The 14079-nt window shown below is 24.8% G+C and overlaps 6 protein-coding genes across 6 annotated transcripts; 4 read left to right on the top strand and 2 right to left on the bottom strand.

Moving 5' to 3' along the window:
• Window positions 1-421: 421 nt before the first annotated feature.
• On the bottom strand, window positions 422-5530 carry DDB_G0287407 (TPR repeat-containing protein; the record flags this gene model as incomplete). The annotated part of the gene is made up of 2 exons (XM_632201.1): window positions 422-5290; window positions 5408-5530. The coding sequence occupies 2 exons, from the start codon at window positions 5528-5530 to the stop codon at window positions 422-424; spliced, it is 4992 nt and encodes a 1663-aa protein (XP_637293.1).
• A 947-nt stretch (window positions 5531-6477) lies between these two features.
• Window positions 6478-8303, top strand: DDB_G0287405 (LMBR1-like conserved region-containing protein; the record flags this gene model as incomplete). The annotated part of the gene is made up of 4 exons (XM_632200.1): window positions 6478-6525; window positions 6646-6874; window positions 6975-7846; window positions 7920-8303. 4 exons carry the CDS (start codon window positions 6478-6480, stop codon window positions 8301-8303), a joined length of 1533 nt encoding a protein of 510 aa, XP_637292.1.
• A 407-nt stretch (window positions 8304-8710) lies between these two features.
• Window positions 8711-8909, bottom strand: DDB_G0287419 (hypothetical protein; the record flags this gene model as incomplete). Its single annotated transcript, XM_632199.1, has 2 exons — window positions 8711-8735; window positions 8773-8909. The coding sequence occupies 2 exons, from the start codon at window positions 8907-8909 to the stop codon at window positions 8711-8713; spliced, it is 162 nt and encodes a 53-aa protein (XP_637291.1).
• A 91-nt stretch (window positions 8910-9000) lies between these two features.
• DDB_G0287403 (hypothetical protein) lies at window positions 9001-9545 on the top strand (the record flags this gene model as incomplete). The annotated part of the gene is made up of 2 exons (XM_632198.1): window positions 9001-9102; window positions 9189-9545. The coding sequence occupies 2 exons, from the start codon at window positions 9001-9003 to the stop codon at window positions 9543-9545; spliced, it is 459 nt and encodes a 152-aa protein (XP_637290.1).
• A 352-nt stretch (window positions 9546-9897) lies between these two features.
• tmem164 (transmembrane protein) lies at window positions 9898-11013 on the top strand (the record flags this gene model as incomplete). Its single annotated transcript, XM_632197.1, has 3 exons — window positions 9898-10039; window positions 10221-10506; window positions 10614-11013. The coding sequence occupies 3 exons, from the start codon at window positions 9898-9900 to the stop codon at window positions 11011-11013; spliced, it is 828 nt and encodes a 275-aa protein (XP_637289.1).
• A 350-nt stretch (window positions 11014-11363) lies between these two features.
• Window positions 11364-13205, top strand: DDB_G0287399 (hypothetical protein; the record flags this gene model as incomplete). The annotated part of the gene is made up of 4 exons (XM_632196.1): window positions 11364-11481; window positions 11561-11629; window positions 11844-12437; window positions 12526-13205. The coding sequence occupies 4 exons, from the start codon at window positions 11364-11366 to the stop codon at window positions 13203-13205; spliced, it is 1461 nt and encodes a 486-aa protein (XP_637288.1).
• Between the last annotated feature and the right edge of the window lie 874 nt (window positions 13206-14079).

The following is a 14079-nucleotide window of genomic DNA, read 5'->3' as shown; positions in this document are numbered from 1 at the left end:
TGGTTCGAATCTTGTTCATCTATGGTCAAAATTACAAAATAATAATAATAATAATAATAATAATAATAATAATAATAATAATAATAATAATAATAATAATAATAATAATAATAATAATAATAATAATAATAGTAATAAATTTGAAATAATAAACATATATATATTTTATGGATAGTAGAGTTATGAAACAAAACTTTTATTTCAGGCCTTGATGGAACTATCAAAAAGTTCAATCTATGAAAATGCTTTGTCAAATGGCGTAACTAGTAGTAATAAATCAAATGATATAATGAATAATAATAATAATAATAATAATAATAATAATAATAATAATAATAATGATAATAATAATAACTCTAATATGAATTTAAAATTAAGTTTAAATTTTATTTTACAATAATTAGAAAAGGTTTTTTTTTTATTAATCAAATAGAGCACCCATATCTATTTGATTTGATTCTTCCATATAACCTTTATTTACAAGTGAAACTGGTTTACTACATTTCTTTTTACCAATTAAATTTTCAACGATTTGAGAAGCACCACTACGATCATTTGCATTTTGAACACGTTTAAGTTTTTGTTGATCAAATTGAGCCAACATATCACCAACATAAGCTTGTTGTTGTGGTTGTTGTTGTGGTTGTTGTATACGATTTTGTTGGAACTGTTGTTGGAAAATTGGTTGTTGGAATAATGGAGTATTTTGACGATTACCATAACCTTGTGATGGTTGTTGTTGTTGTTGTTGTTGTGGTTGTTGTTGTAGTGATGAAACTTTTTGAGACATTTGTTGTTGAACTTGTTGTTGTTGTTGTTGAACTTGTTGACGTTGTTGTTGACCTTGTTGAATAGCTTGTTGAGTACGAGGTGAAGGTGGTTGAACTGGAGAATTGAATGAAGTTGGTTGAGCAACTGGAATTCTTCCAACATTTTGTTTCATAACACTTTGAAGTGATACCATGTTTGTGTACAATTTAATTGTTGGTGGAGGTGGTGGTGGGATTGGGATACCATTTGGTCCTCTGGAAACTGGTGGTTTTGGAACAGATAGAACTGCTTGACCATTTACAATTGGTAATGAAGTAATTGATTTCATTAAAAGTGATGAAGCAGATGGCGATGATGATGATGGAGGTGGTGGAGGTGGAGCTTTTGGTACGATTGGTTTATCAATTTCTTTAATTAAATCAATAATATGTTTAACTTGTTTATGATCAGGACCAAATTCTTTCTCTCTTGTAACTTTAACTTCATTCAATAGATTGAGACAATCTTGTTTTCTATTCATTGAATTATATAATAAAGCTTGACGGATTTGAGTGGCCGATACAAGATTATGAGAGTTACCATAGATTTTCTTTGTGATTGCCAAAGCTCTGATACAACATTGTTCAGCCATTTTATAGTTTTCTTGAACCTCATAGAGGGAAATCATATGTCTAAGAATTTGAGAAACTCTAGAATGATCAATACCCAATCTAGCTTCATAGATTTTAAGGGCAGCTTTAAAGAATGCCTCTGCATCGGCATAGGTATCCTTTTCAATATTCAATGAACCTAAACGAGTTAAAATACGAGCATAAGCAACATCCATATCACCAACTTTTGATTCAGTTAATTCTAATGATCTTGCAAAGTAAGCTTCAGCAACCTCTAATTTACGATTTGGTTCAACGAAACAAACTGAACCCAAACTATAGGCAATATCAGCAATGAGTAAAACGTTGCTTTCATATTTGGATTCACAAATGTTCATAGCTTGATTGAGAATTTGTTTAGCTTCATCGAATTTACATCTATTAGTGGCAAGAGTACCCAAGAGATTAAGAGTGATTGCAACTTCAATATCTTCTTGACCTCTTTCTTTTGTGTAGATTGAAAGTGCCAATCTGAATTTACTATCGGATTTATCATTTTGGCCCATTGTTAGATACATTCTACCCATTGCACGATCAACTTTTGCAGCTTCAATATTTTGAGAATTGTTAATATAAAGTTCACGACATTTATTGTAGAGTACTTCGGCACCATCAAATTGAGATAACTCTTCAAGGAACGATGCAACTCTAAACCAAACATCGGAAATTACCAAACCAGATGCTTGAATGAATGAACGTGAAATGATTGCCTTAAATTCATTTGAACAATTGTATGGTATTGGATCATCTCTTTCTGCAGCATTCTTTGGTGGTTTAGTTTGTTTCTCCAATACATTCCAATAATTGATGAGATCAACCTTATGATTTGGTGTATAGAGTTTATCGAATACGTAAAGATTGGTTAAGGTATTTTTTAATGATTCCCAATTTTCACTCTTTAATAATTGATAAGGATATTCCTCAACCTTTCTTTCATTTAAGTCACCAGATTGTTCGAAAGCCTCTGCTAAATTGGTATGAATTTCAATACCAATCTTTGGAGTTGTAATATACTTCTTTTCGACAGCTTTTGAAATATCATCATTAAGGAAAGAGATAACACCCGATGAAGAAGTGATATAAGCTTCCATCAATACCAATAATGAACCCCATTCAGCTGGATCGATATTCTTTTTCAAGAGTAATGTTGAAAGCATAGACATTTCAACACCTCTTCTACCGGCCCAAATGTATTTTAAGAATTCACTTACTAAACCCTTTGCTTTTGGATCATAATCTTTTTCAATACGGTCTAAAATGATTTCATAGAGTTCACTTGTATTCTTTGCACGAAGTAAAGTTTTAATACGGTCATTTAAACGTTCGTAATCACCAAATACCAAAATATCATCGAGAAGTAATTGAAGGAATCTTGGATTTGTTGTTGATTTTGAAATAGCGATTGCAATCTCTTGTTGATCTGATAATTTCTTTGCATATTTTTGAAGGTATAAACGTACCATTGATTTTCTTTCAGCTTCAGTGAATGGTAAAATCGAAAGAATATGAGATCCTCTCTTCTTTAGAACCTCACTTTGTCTACTACCTTGAATCGATGAAACAATAACCTTTACATTATGAGGGAAATTTCTTGGGAACCATATTAACTCTTGACTATTCTCTCTTGGATCTAATTTATCTAAACCATCAATTAACAATACTAATCTCTTACCATTCAATGATGGATGTGACATTACATATTGTAAAAATTGTGGGAATTCTGAAACAATTTTTTCACTTTCAAATGTTTCATCTGGTATTTCTGGTAACCATGATACAGAAGATGTTGAAGTGGTTGAAAACATTGATGATGACGATGACGATGAGGAATTTGATCCACCATTGGCAATCTTTTGATCAATTTCAATTTGATTTTTAATTTCATTCATAATTCTAATTAAAATTGATGTAAATTTATTTGAACTTGGTGATGCACCAATCCAATGTGATACAACTAAATCTTCTGGATGTTGTTCTTTATGTTGTTTTAACCAATTACTAATTAATGATGATTTACCTGAACCACTTTCACCTTGAATTAAAAATACTGGTTTATTTTTTAAAGATGATAATAGTCCACTATTAATACTTGAACCAATTGAAATACTTTTATTACCACTACCACTACTAGTAGCACTTCCTGATAAATAAGTATCAATTTCCATAAAATAATTTTCATTTGTAATATAAATTTTTGTTAAATTTTTAATGAAAACTGAATGTAAGAAACGTTCTTTTTCAAAACCTTTTAATTCACAATTACCAGATGGATATTTTTTATCAATATATTTCTCTAAATCCTCATAGAGTACATCTGATAAATTGGTTGGACGACGATATTCCGATGATTTAAAGGGTGATTTAATGATTTCTTGTTTAAGTTTCTCAAGTTTCTCTTTTGATCTTTGACCTTCTGAAACGAAATTATTTTTATCCATTTGACTAACCTCCTCGAGATAGTATGGATCACGGAAATAAAAGAAACCATTTCTTTGTTGTTGTCTTTGGTTCAAAAGCATACGAAATTCAATTTCAGTGATACTTGAATCACGATAATTCTTTACCCATGGGAAATCTTGAATTGCACGATCTAATGTTGATTGAAGTAATTGTTGTGATTTTGGATCTTGTTTCTCTTGCGATGACCAACCATAACGTTCACCAAATAAACCAATTAAAATATTACATTTCTCCAATTCTTTCAAACACATACTTAAACCAGTGGATTGTTCAGATTGATTACTTGTTACACCCCATCTAAGATCGACATAACTCAATACAATGTCCCTTTCAATACAAAGTTTTCTAATTCTTGGTATTACGACCTTTACAATTTGGTCACGATCCAATTGCATATCTTTAAATGGTGATGAAATAAATATTTTAATTTCTCTCTCTGAAAATTCTTCTTTAACTTGATTTGAATTCTTTTCAACGAAATCATCATCATCTTCATTGTCGTCATCGTCGTCTGATTGATCGTTTTCACCATCATCGTTTGTACTTGAATATTCTGAACCCTCAAGACTTTGTAACAATTGATCGGTGGTACCACCATTACCAAGTAATAATTGTGATGCACCACTTTCAATGAAATTTTGTTGTTGAATGAAAATCTGTTCAATTGATTTACTATCATCATGATTACCATTCAATAATGAAATACGTCTCATTAGAATTGATTCCATAGTTTGAATATTTGAAATGGCTCTCTTTAAATTATCCAATTGACTCTTTAATACCATACCATCTTGTTCTCTTGCTGTTGGTATTCTATGGATTGATGTGTCAAAGAATAAAAATTGAATTGGAAATCCAAAAGTTTTACCACCATCATTACTTGCATAAATTGGTTGTTGACCACATTTAATATTTAAGTTTGGTATGGTACATAAAACTGATGTACTTGAATGAAATTCATAATTACTTGCAAAAACACCACCACCACCATTATCATTACCAATTTTAATTCTAAATCCTGCTCCTGCTAAAAATCCAATTCCAAATATTGCAATTTGAAATGATCCATTATTACTACCTGATGGTGGTACTATTAATGATATAATTGGATCAACAATTGTTGTTGTTGATGTTGTTGATGTTGTTGTTGTATTAATTACATTTGTTGTTGTTGAGGTTGATGAAGTTGGTTTAAATGATACAATTTGACCTTTTTGTGTTGTTGTTGTTGTTGTTGTTGTTGTTGATGTTGAACCATTTGATGATGTTGGTTGAGTTTTTCTAATAAATCTTTCAATATCTCTTGATAAAGTTTCATAATCAATTATCTCTATACCCAATTTGGTTGCAGTATTAACTGGAAATTTATTTTCCAAAATAGTTTTTTCACTTGTTATTATAATATTCACCTTTAAAAAAATAAAAATAAAAAAATGGAAATATGTTAGATTTTTTTTTTTTTTTTTTTTTTTTTTTTTTTTTTGGAAATGTATTGTTTTTTTAAATATTAAAATATTTTTATTTACCTTTTTTGAAAATCTTTTTTCAACCAAAGCTTTTTTTGAAATTAAATAAGATTTACATTTATCTCTTTGATCATTCTCAACTGATAAAATATAAATATTTTTATCTTTAAAAATGTTTTTCATTTTTATTTATTTTTTTTAATATATTATTTTATTTTGTAATGCAAGTTTTATATTTTTTTTTTTTTTTATTTTTTTTTTTTATTTTTTTTTTTTTTTTTATTTTTATTTTTTTTTTATTTTTTTTATTTTTTTATTTGTTTATTTTTTTTTTTTTATATATTTATTAATATATATATATTTTTTTTTTTTGAGTAATGTGAAAAAAAAAAAAGGTTTTTAAATTAATAAAAATCTTTTTTTTTTTTTTTTTGATTAAAAAACAAATCAAAAAAAAAAATAATTTAAATTAAAAAAAAAAAAATTTAAAAAAAAAAAATCTTTTTTCAAATCAATTTTGGGAAATATTCAATGAATTAAAAAACACTTACACTTTATTGGTTTATTCAGAGTATTTACCAAAAAAATAATAATATTGAACAAACATTATTATTATTATGAATTTGTATTGTTTTTACATTATTTTTCTTTTTAATTTATGAATAATTTTAATATAAAAAAAAAAAAAAAAAAAAAAAATCTACCATATTTACAAATATCTTTTTTGGAATATAAAAAAAGGTAAAAATAAAAATACAAAAAAAAAAAATTGGTAAAATTAAAACCTAGTAAAAAAAAAAAAAAAAAAAAAATTTTATTTCCGATCTGAAGCTCAAATGGGAAATTTGTTATGTTTTTACCAAAAAAAAAAATTAAAAAAATAAAAAAAAATTATAAATTAAAAAAAAAAGAAAAAAAAAAAAAAAGAAAAAAAAAAAAACAAAAAAATTTTTAAAAATTTTATTTTATTTTTTATTTTTTTTATTTTTATTTTTTTATTGCAATTGTTTCCCAAAATTACACACACCACAAAAATAAAAGAGATAAGAAAAACAGAAAAAATAAAAAATAAAAAAAACTCTATATAAAATTCTTATTTATATATAAATAAAACAAAAGTAAAAAAAAGAATGTTTCCCATTTCAGTAGGGTGGATAGCATTTGCAGGTGTTCTTCTCGTAAATATCTTTTTTTTTTAATTCATCACTTTACAAATACTGCTACCATAAAAATATATAAATTAAAAAAAACAATAATAACATATATTAATTTTTTTTTTTATTAAAAAAAAAAAAAAGACGTTAATTGCATTAAATTATTTTATAGTTAAATATTACTCAGATAAACATGAAAGTGGAAAAATTACAACAATCATTTCAGTAATTGGACTTACATTAACACTTTTATGTGTTATGCTTATTCCAGTTGATATTTTAAATGTTTCAACAATGTCACATAGTGATGGTACACAAATTTCACCATATTCAATCTCTCAAAGAACTGAAGGTGTTAAAATGTTATATTATAGTAAGTTTTATTGTTATTAAAAAAAAAAAAATACACCACACACAAAATATTAATTTATTTTTATAAATTTTTTTTTTTTTATTTTTTATTTTTTTTATAGTATTATATGGATCAATTTTAGGAGTTTCACTAATTTTAGTACCATTTGCATATTTTTATCATGAAGAATATGATGAAAATATTCCAACATGTTCAAGAGTTTATGCAGGATGTAAATTTACAATATTTTTCATATTGTTTACAATTATATTATTGGTTGTTGGTGCATTTGTTAGACCAGGATCTAAACCAATCGATGATCAAAATGTAAAGGATTGGATCAATGATGAAGTACTCAATCAAAATGCTATTGAATCATCGGTACTTTTTGCTATTTCATGTTTGACAGTATTGGGTTTCTTGGTGTTTGCGGTCTACACATCCTATGGGTTATCAGCATTCCCAATTGGTTTGATCAAAGGTAAGAAGAGAACCGATGACGATAAATCCGACATCAATAAGGATCTTTGGAAAGCTAAAGAAAAGAGTAGTTTCTATTCATCAAAGTATGCATCGGGCAAATCATTATCAGAAAAAGAACAAAGCACCCTCTCATTGTTGAGGGGTAAGGAAAGAGCATTATCAAAACGTTCAGAAAGATTGGATAATTCAAACAAAGGATTTAGAAAGATTTTAGTCATCTTTAGACCATTTGCATTCATTTTTGGTTTCATCTTTATCTTGGTCTCTTTATTGATCATTATCTCCATCGTCTTATCGTTGGTCGATAAAATCTCAAGTAGTGTCTGTGGTTCGGCTTGCGGTTTCCTTTCAACTTATCCACAATTGAAAAATCCATTCGATATCATTCTCACCAAATTGGCCCCATATTTCCCATTGGATTATATCATTATTGGTGGTTTAATATTTTTCATTTATTCTTGTACTTTATCTGGTATCACTAGAATTGGTATTAGATTTTTATGGATTAATGTAAGTTTATTTATTTATTTGTTTTAATTTTAAAAATAATGGAATCTTTATTAACTCTTTATTTTATTTAAAGATGTTTGAATTTGGATATCGTAAAACTTTCCCACAAGGTTTATTACTTGCATCAGTGTTATTAATGTTAAGTAATTTATGTTTAAATATGCAAATTGTAAATTTAGCACCAAGATATGTTATGTATGGTGCTCAAGTCTATTTGAATGGTACTTCAGTTATACCATGTACAATTAATGCACCAACAGATCTTTGTATTATGTCAGAAATTGGTCTTTTAACTTCACGTATTCAATTAGGTATTTCTTTCTTTGGTATTGTATTTTATTATGGTACTTGGGTAATTGTTGCAACTTTTATTTTAGGTTTAGCTGTTTCAATATTTAAAAGAAGACCATCTGCTGCTTTAAGTTATTCTGGTGATAGTGATGAAGAAGAGATTTAAAAATAAATAAATAATAATGGAAAAAAAAAAAAAAAAAAAAAAAAAAAAAACTTTGAAGTAAAATTTTTAAAATAAATTAATAAATAAATAATTTAAACACTTTTTTTTTATAATAATTGTAAAAGATTAATATATAATTTGTTTTTTTTTTTTTTAAAAACTTTCACTATTTTTTTTTAAGTGTTTAATTTAAATTATTAATTTTTTGGTATCAGAAAAAATGATTCTCAGATGATGTAATTTGATGTTATGTGTCATTAGTTAAATTTAAAGCCAAATAATATTTACTTTTAAGTTTTCTCTGAAATTACTTTTTTTTTTTAGGATATTTTTTTGAATCCAAAAAAAAAAAAAAATAATAAAATTAAAAAAAAAATAAAAAAAGATATTTTTGATGAAACCTTGTTTTAACCTGTCATAAAAAAAAAATATCTTTTTATTTTATTATAATAAAAAAAAAAAAAGAAACAAAATGGTGAAGATATTTAATTTGTTTTTTTTCTTTTGTTTTTTTATTATAATTTTTTTTTTTTTTTTTTGTTTTTGTTTTTGATTTTGTTTTCTTTTTTTTTTTATTTTTTTGTTATTTAAGGGGCGTTTTTCCATTTTTCATTTCATTTATTTTAAACAATAAATAAAAAATAAAAACTTGTAAAACAAATAAAAAAAAATAAAATAAAAAAAAATAAAAAAAAAAATGAAATATTCATTTTCACTTGTAATTATTTTAATATTATCCGTATTTTTATATAATGTAAATGCATCAGTTGATTTGAAGGTTGGCTATTGCAGTGATGAAGTAAGTTTTTTAAAATTAATTAATATTGATGTAGAAAAAATAAAAAAAGATTTTTTTAAATTAATTATTTTAATTTATATTTATAGTGTTATTGTGGTGCAAAATATTTTGAAGATTATGGAAAATCTGGTTCAAGTTACAATGATTATACAATTCCAAATTATCCAGAAAAGATTCAAGTTTGGACAGTTGATATGTCATATAATGAAACTGGAAAAGAGCTCTTATTATCTGGTACATTCACTGAAGGAGATTCAATTCAATACCCAATTAATGATCAAGATAATTCTTATGATAATCCAGATTGTACATATGCTTCATTTCACAAATTTAATGATGGTAGTTGTACAGTTCTTGTAATTTGTAATAATGCCATTTCTTCTTTTACTTTTTCATATTTAATTTTAGCAATTTCAATTTTAATTTCATTTTTAATTTTATAAAAATATTCTTATTATTGTTATTTTTTTTTTTATTTTTTTATTTTAAAACAAATATCTAAAAATAAAATAATATAAAATAAAAATAAAAATAAAAAAAATAAAAAATAAAAAAATAAAAAATTAAAAAGATTTAGATATTGAATTTATTTTTTTTTTTTTTTTTTTTTTTTTATAATTCAATTTTATGTCAAAGAATACCAACGTTTTTGGATTCGTTTTCTCCTAAAAAATTTTTTTAATTTTTTTTTTTTTTTTTTTATTTTTTTTATTTTTTTTTTTTTTTTTTTTTTATTTTTTTATATTTTTTTTTATTTTTAAAATCTTTTTTTTTATAATACAATTGTAATAAAAAATGAAATACTTAATTGAAGTAATCGGTGAAACTTTTCTCAGTATATCAGACCCAATCGATCATCGTCATTGGTTCCTTTCAAAAGAACAACATGCATATGAATTTATATTTATGAATTTATTTTATTTAGTAGTTATATTTAGTAAGTAATCAAAATAAAAAAAAAAAAAAAAAATAAAAAAAATATATAAATAAAAAATATAAATAAAAAAATATAAATATAAAATAAAAATAAAAATAAAAATAAAAATAAAATTAATAACCAAATTTAAATGGTGTGTTTGTGTTGAAATTAATTTTTTTTTTTTTTTTTTTCTAAACAGTTGGAATTAATTTAAATAAAAAAAGAGAATATGAAAATCAAAGAAAACCAAAACCAATTCCAGAAAAAGATTATCCAAGTTTATTAAATAAAATTGTAGCAATTATTTTAGCAATCAATGTTTTTTTAAATCTTATTTATAAATGTCTTCGTGGTTGGAGAGTTGTATTTTTTATGCTTCAACCATGTCATATTGTTAGCACAATCTATTGTTATTGTTTACTTACAAATAATTATCAATTTGGTAGAAAAGTTTTTAAAATTTCAATTTATTATATATTAGTAACGTAAGTATTTTTAAAATCATAAATAAATAATGATGAAAAAAAAAAAAAAGATTAATTAATTAATAAATAAATTATTAATTTTATTATTGAAAAAAAAAAAAAAAAAGAATTGCAGCATTAGTAGCACCAGATTTAGCAGATTTAACATTACCATTTGAATGTTATAATTTTTTCATTCAACATTATGCATTATTAATTGCACCATTTTTATTACAAGCCTATAGATATAATATTGAATTTGAATTACCATATGCATTAATTTCTCAAGGTTTATTTGGTATTTCACATTTCTTTGTATTTGAAATCTTTTGTTTCATAAGTGGTACAAATATCAACTATATGTTATTCCCACCACCATTAGGCGAATTTTCTTATTTAACTCAAGAATCCTATAGAGTTGGTATTGCTTTTATTTTATTCATACTCGCATTAGGAATTGGTCGTTTAGTAATTTTAATTGGCTCAAAAATTAGATCAACTTTTTTACTTAAAAATAAATCAAAATAAAATAAAATAAAAAAATAAAATTATATTTATTGTAAAAATCACAAAAAAAAAAAAAAAAAAAAAAAAAAAAAAAAACAGTTATTTTAAACCATATTTTATTTTACAATAATTTTTATATTTTTAAACTTTGGTCCTGGGCTTTTAAAATAAAAAAATAAAAAAATAAAAAAATAAAAAAAAAATAAAATTGTACTTTGGCGTTTCAAAATATTTTTTGTGAGTATAAAAATAAATATCTTTTCGAAAAGTTATGTTTTTTGATTGAATATTTTTTTTTTTAAATTTTTTTTTTTTTTTTTTCTTTTCTTTTTTTAAACAATTTCATCACATTATAAATATAATAAAATAAAATGAAAATTAATATTATTTTATTATTTGTTGGTTTGATTTTAGCTTTTGCAGTTTTATCAAATGCTATTTCTATTAAAAATGATGGTGGAGTAAATCCATTTGATAATAATAATTCAGGTGAGTTTTTATTTTTATTTTTTTATTTTTTATTTTGAAATATTTATTAATATTTCTTTATTAATAAAAAAAAAAAAAGGAAGTGGAAGTGGTAGTGGTAGCGGTGGTGGATCATCATCAAGTGGGTCAGGAACTGGTCAATCTTCAGGTAAGAATTTTTATTTTTTTTCATTTTCATTTTTTTATTTTTATATTTTTTTTTAAAACACAAAATAAGTTTTTGGGGAAATGTTCAACCACACTTAGATTTTTTTTTTTTTTTTTTTTTTTTTTTTTTTTTTTTAAAATAAAATATTGGATTTATTTAATTCTTACATTATTATTTTTAAAAATGAAATATTGATTTGGATAAAAAAAAAAAGGAACTGTTTCATCAAGTGGATCAGCTTCAAATAATACTAGTTCAGGTTCACAATCTGGTAATGCATCATCAGGATCATCAAGTGGGTCATCAAGTGGATCATCAAGTGGATCATCAAGTGGATCATCATCAGGCTCACAATCTGGTAATGCATCATCAGGATCATCATCATCAGGATCATCAGGTTCACAATCTGGTAATGCATCATCAGGTACATCAAGTGGATCATCATCATCAAGTGGATCATCACAATCTGGTAATGCTTCATCAGGCCCATCAAGTGGAACAACTTCATCTTCAGGATCATCACAATCTGAATCATCACAATCTGGTAATGCTTCATCTGGTCCATCAAGTGGAACAACTTCATCTTCAGGATCATCACAATCTGAATCATCACAATCTGAATCATCACAATCTGGTAGTGCCTCATCTGGTCCATCAAGTGGAACAACTTCATCTTCAGGATCTTCACAATCTGATTCCTCATCTTTCACTACTACCGGTTCTCAAGGATCATCAGGATCATCAGGATCATCACAATCTGATTCTTCATCATTTACAACAACTGGTTCAGGAAGTGGTTCATCTCAAGGTAAGTTTTTAATTTTTAACAAAAAAAAAAAAAAAAAAAAAAAAAGAAACACTATAATAATAATAATTATAATTATCAACTCGTTTAGATTCAATGAGTGGTTCAGATTCAATGAGTGGATCAGATTCAATGAGTGGATCAGATTCAATGAGTGGATCATCATTTACAGGTGGAAATAGTGGTGGTAGTACATCAACTGGTTCAGGTAGTTATTCAGGTAATCCATCATTAACTGGTTCATCAGAATATAGTAGCAGTAGTAGTGGTGGTGGTAGTGGTTCACATGGTGGTAGTAGTTCTCACCCAAATGGTTGGACCGATGTTGGTCAATTCCTTTTGGGTTTGGCAGAAGGTTTAGTTTCAACTGTTGCATCAAATACTAAACTTTGTTTCCAAAGTGTTGGTTCATCTATCACTGATTTCGAAAATGCATTCCAATTAATTGATTCAGGTTTTTCAAGACTTTCAAAACCATTAATTGAACAAGGTTTAATGGATTTAGGTAGTGGTTTACTCGAAGTTGCTATTGCTTTTGAAACTTGTAATGTTCAAAATCTCGCTAGTGAAATTAAAGCACTTGCTACAAATATAGAAAGTGGTGAACTTGGTATCCTCGAAGTAATTGTCAAAGAAACCATTAACATTTTCCATAATGGTAATCAACTTACCACTGAATTCAAATTAACAATCTCTGATTACAAGAGTCAAAATTACTTGGGTATGGGTTATAATATTGGTGGTATCGTCGGTATTTTACTTAAAGATTAAAATAATAATAAAAAAAAATATTTGTAATTTCAATTCATTTATTTATTTACTATTTTTTTGTTGTTGAATTGGATAATGCAATTGTTAGTTGCTTTTCCTAAGATTCTTGTTTTCATTTTATCTATAAAAATAGATAGGTGTCCTGGAAGATTAACTCTTTATGAATTTGTGGAGTGTTAGACAATCTGATTTTTCTGGGCTATATTTTTCGCCTCACAAGTGAGATTTTTCTTCTAAATCACAAAGTTTTTTAGCTCTTTATGAATTTGTATTTTTTTTGTCTTCTTTGTATTTATTTATTTATTCTATGAAGAGGATTTTATTGGTCCTCCTTTTTTTATATAAGATTGAAATTATATATATTTTTGAATGGAATAACTCAAGCAAATTAGTTGCTTCTTCTTGAGATGTAACGGAAGTGGTATACTAGAAAGACTTATATAAATTATATTTTATTTGTTAGTTTAATTTGTTTATTTATTTATATTTAATTTGCATTTTATAGTATATATAAAATGGGTTGGCATTTTGCTAAAACTTAATAATTAAAATATTATACTAATTTTAAAAATATTTAATTTTCTAATAACTGATTTTTAGAGATAATTGATAGTAATAATAATTATTATTGTAACGAACGACAAGCTATACAGGGAAAATCCCATATAATATAAATTTAATATATTTTTTTTTTTTAATAACATCACTCAATTTGAGTGTGTTCTAGGAGAGTTTATTTGTATTTTTTTTTTTTTTTTTTTTTTTTTTTTTTTTTCTTGTTATTCTTATTTTTTTTATTAATATTATTATTATTATATTATTATTATTATTATATTATTATTATTATATTATTATTATTATTATACTTTTTTTA

This window comes from Dictyostelium discoideum (assembly GCF_000004695.1).
Source record: "Dictyostelium discoideum AX4 chromosome 5 chromosome, whole genome shotgun sequence".
Classification (NCBI taxonomy): domain Eukaryota; phylum Evosea; class Eumycetozoa; order Dictyosteliales; family Dictyosteliaceae; genus Dictyostelium; species Dictyostelium discoideum.
The sequence above is the reverse complement of the archived record's forward strand: the minus strand, read 5'-3'. Positions and strand labels throughout refer to the sequence as shown.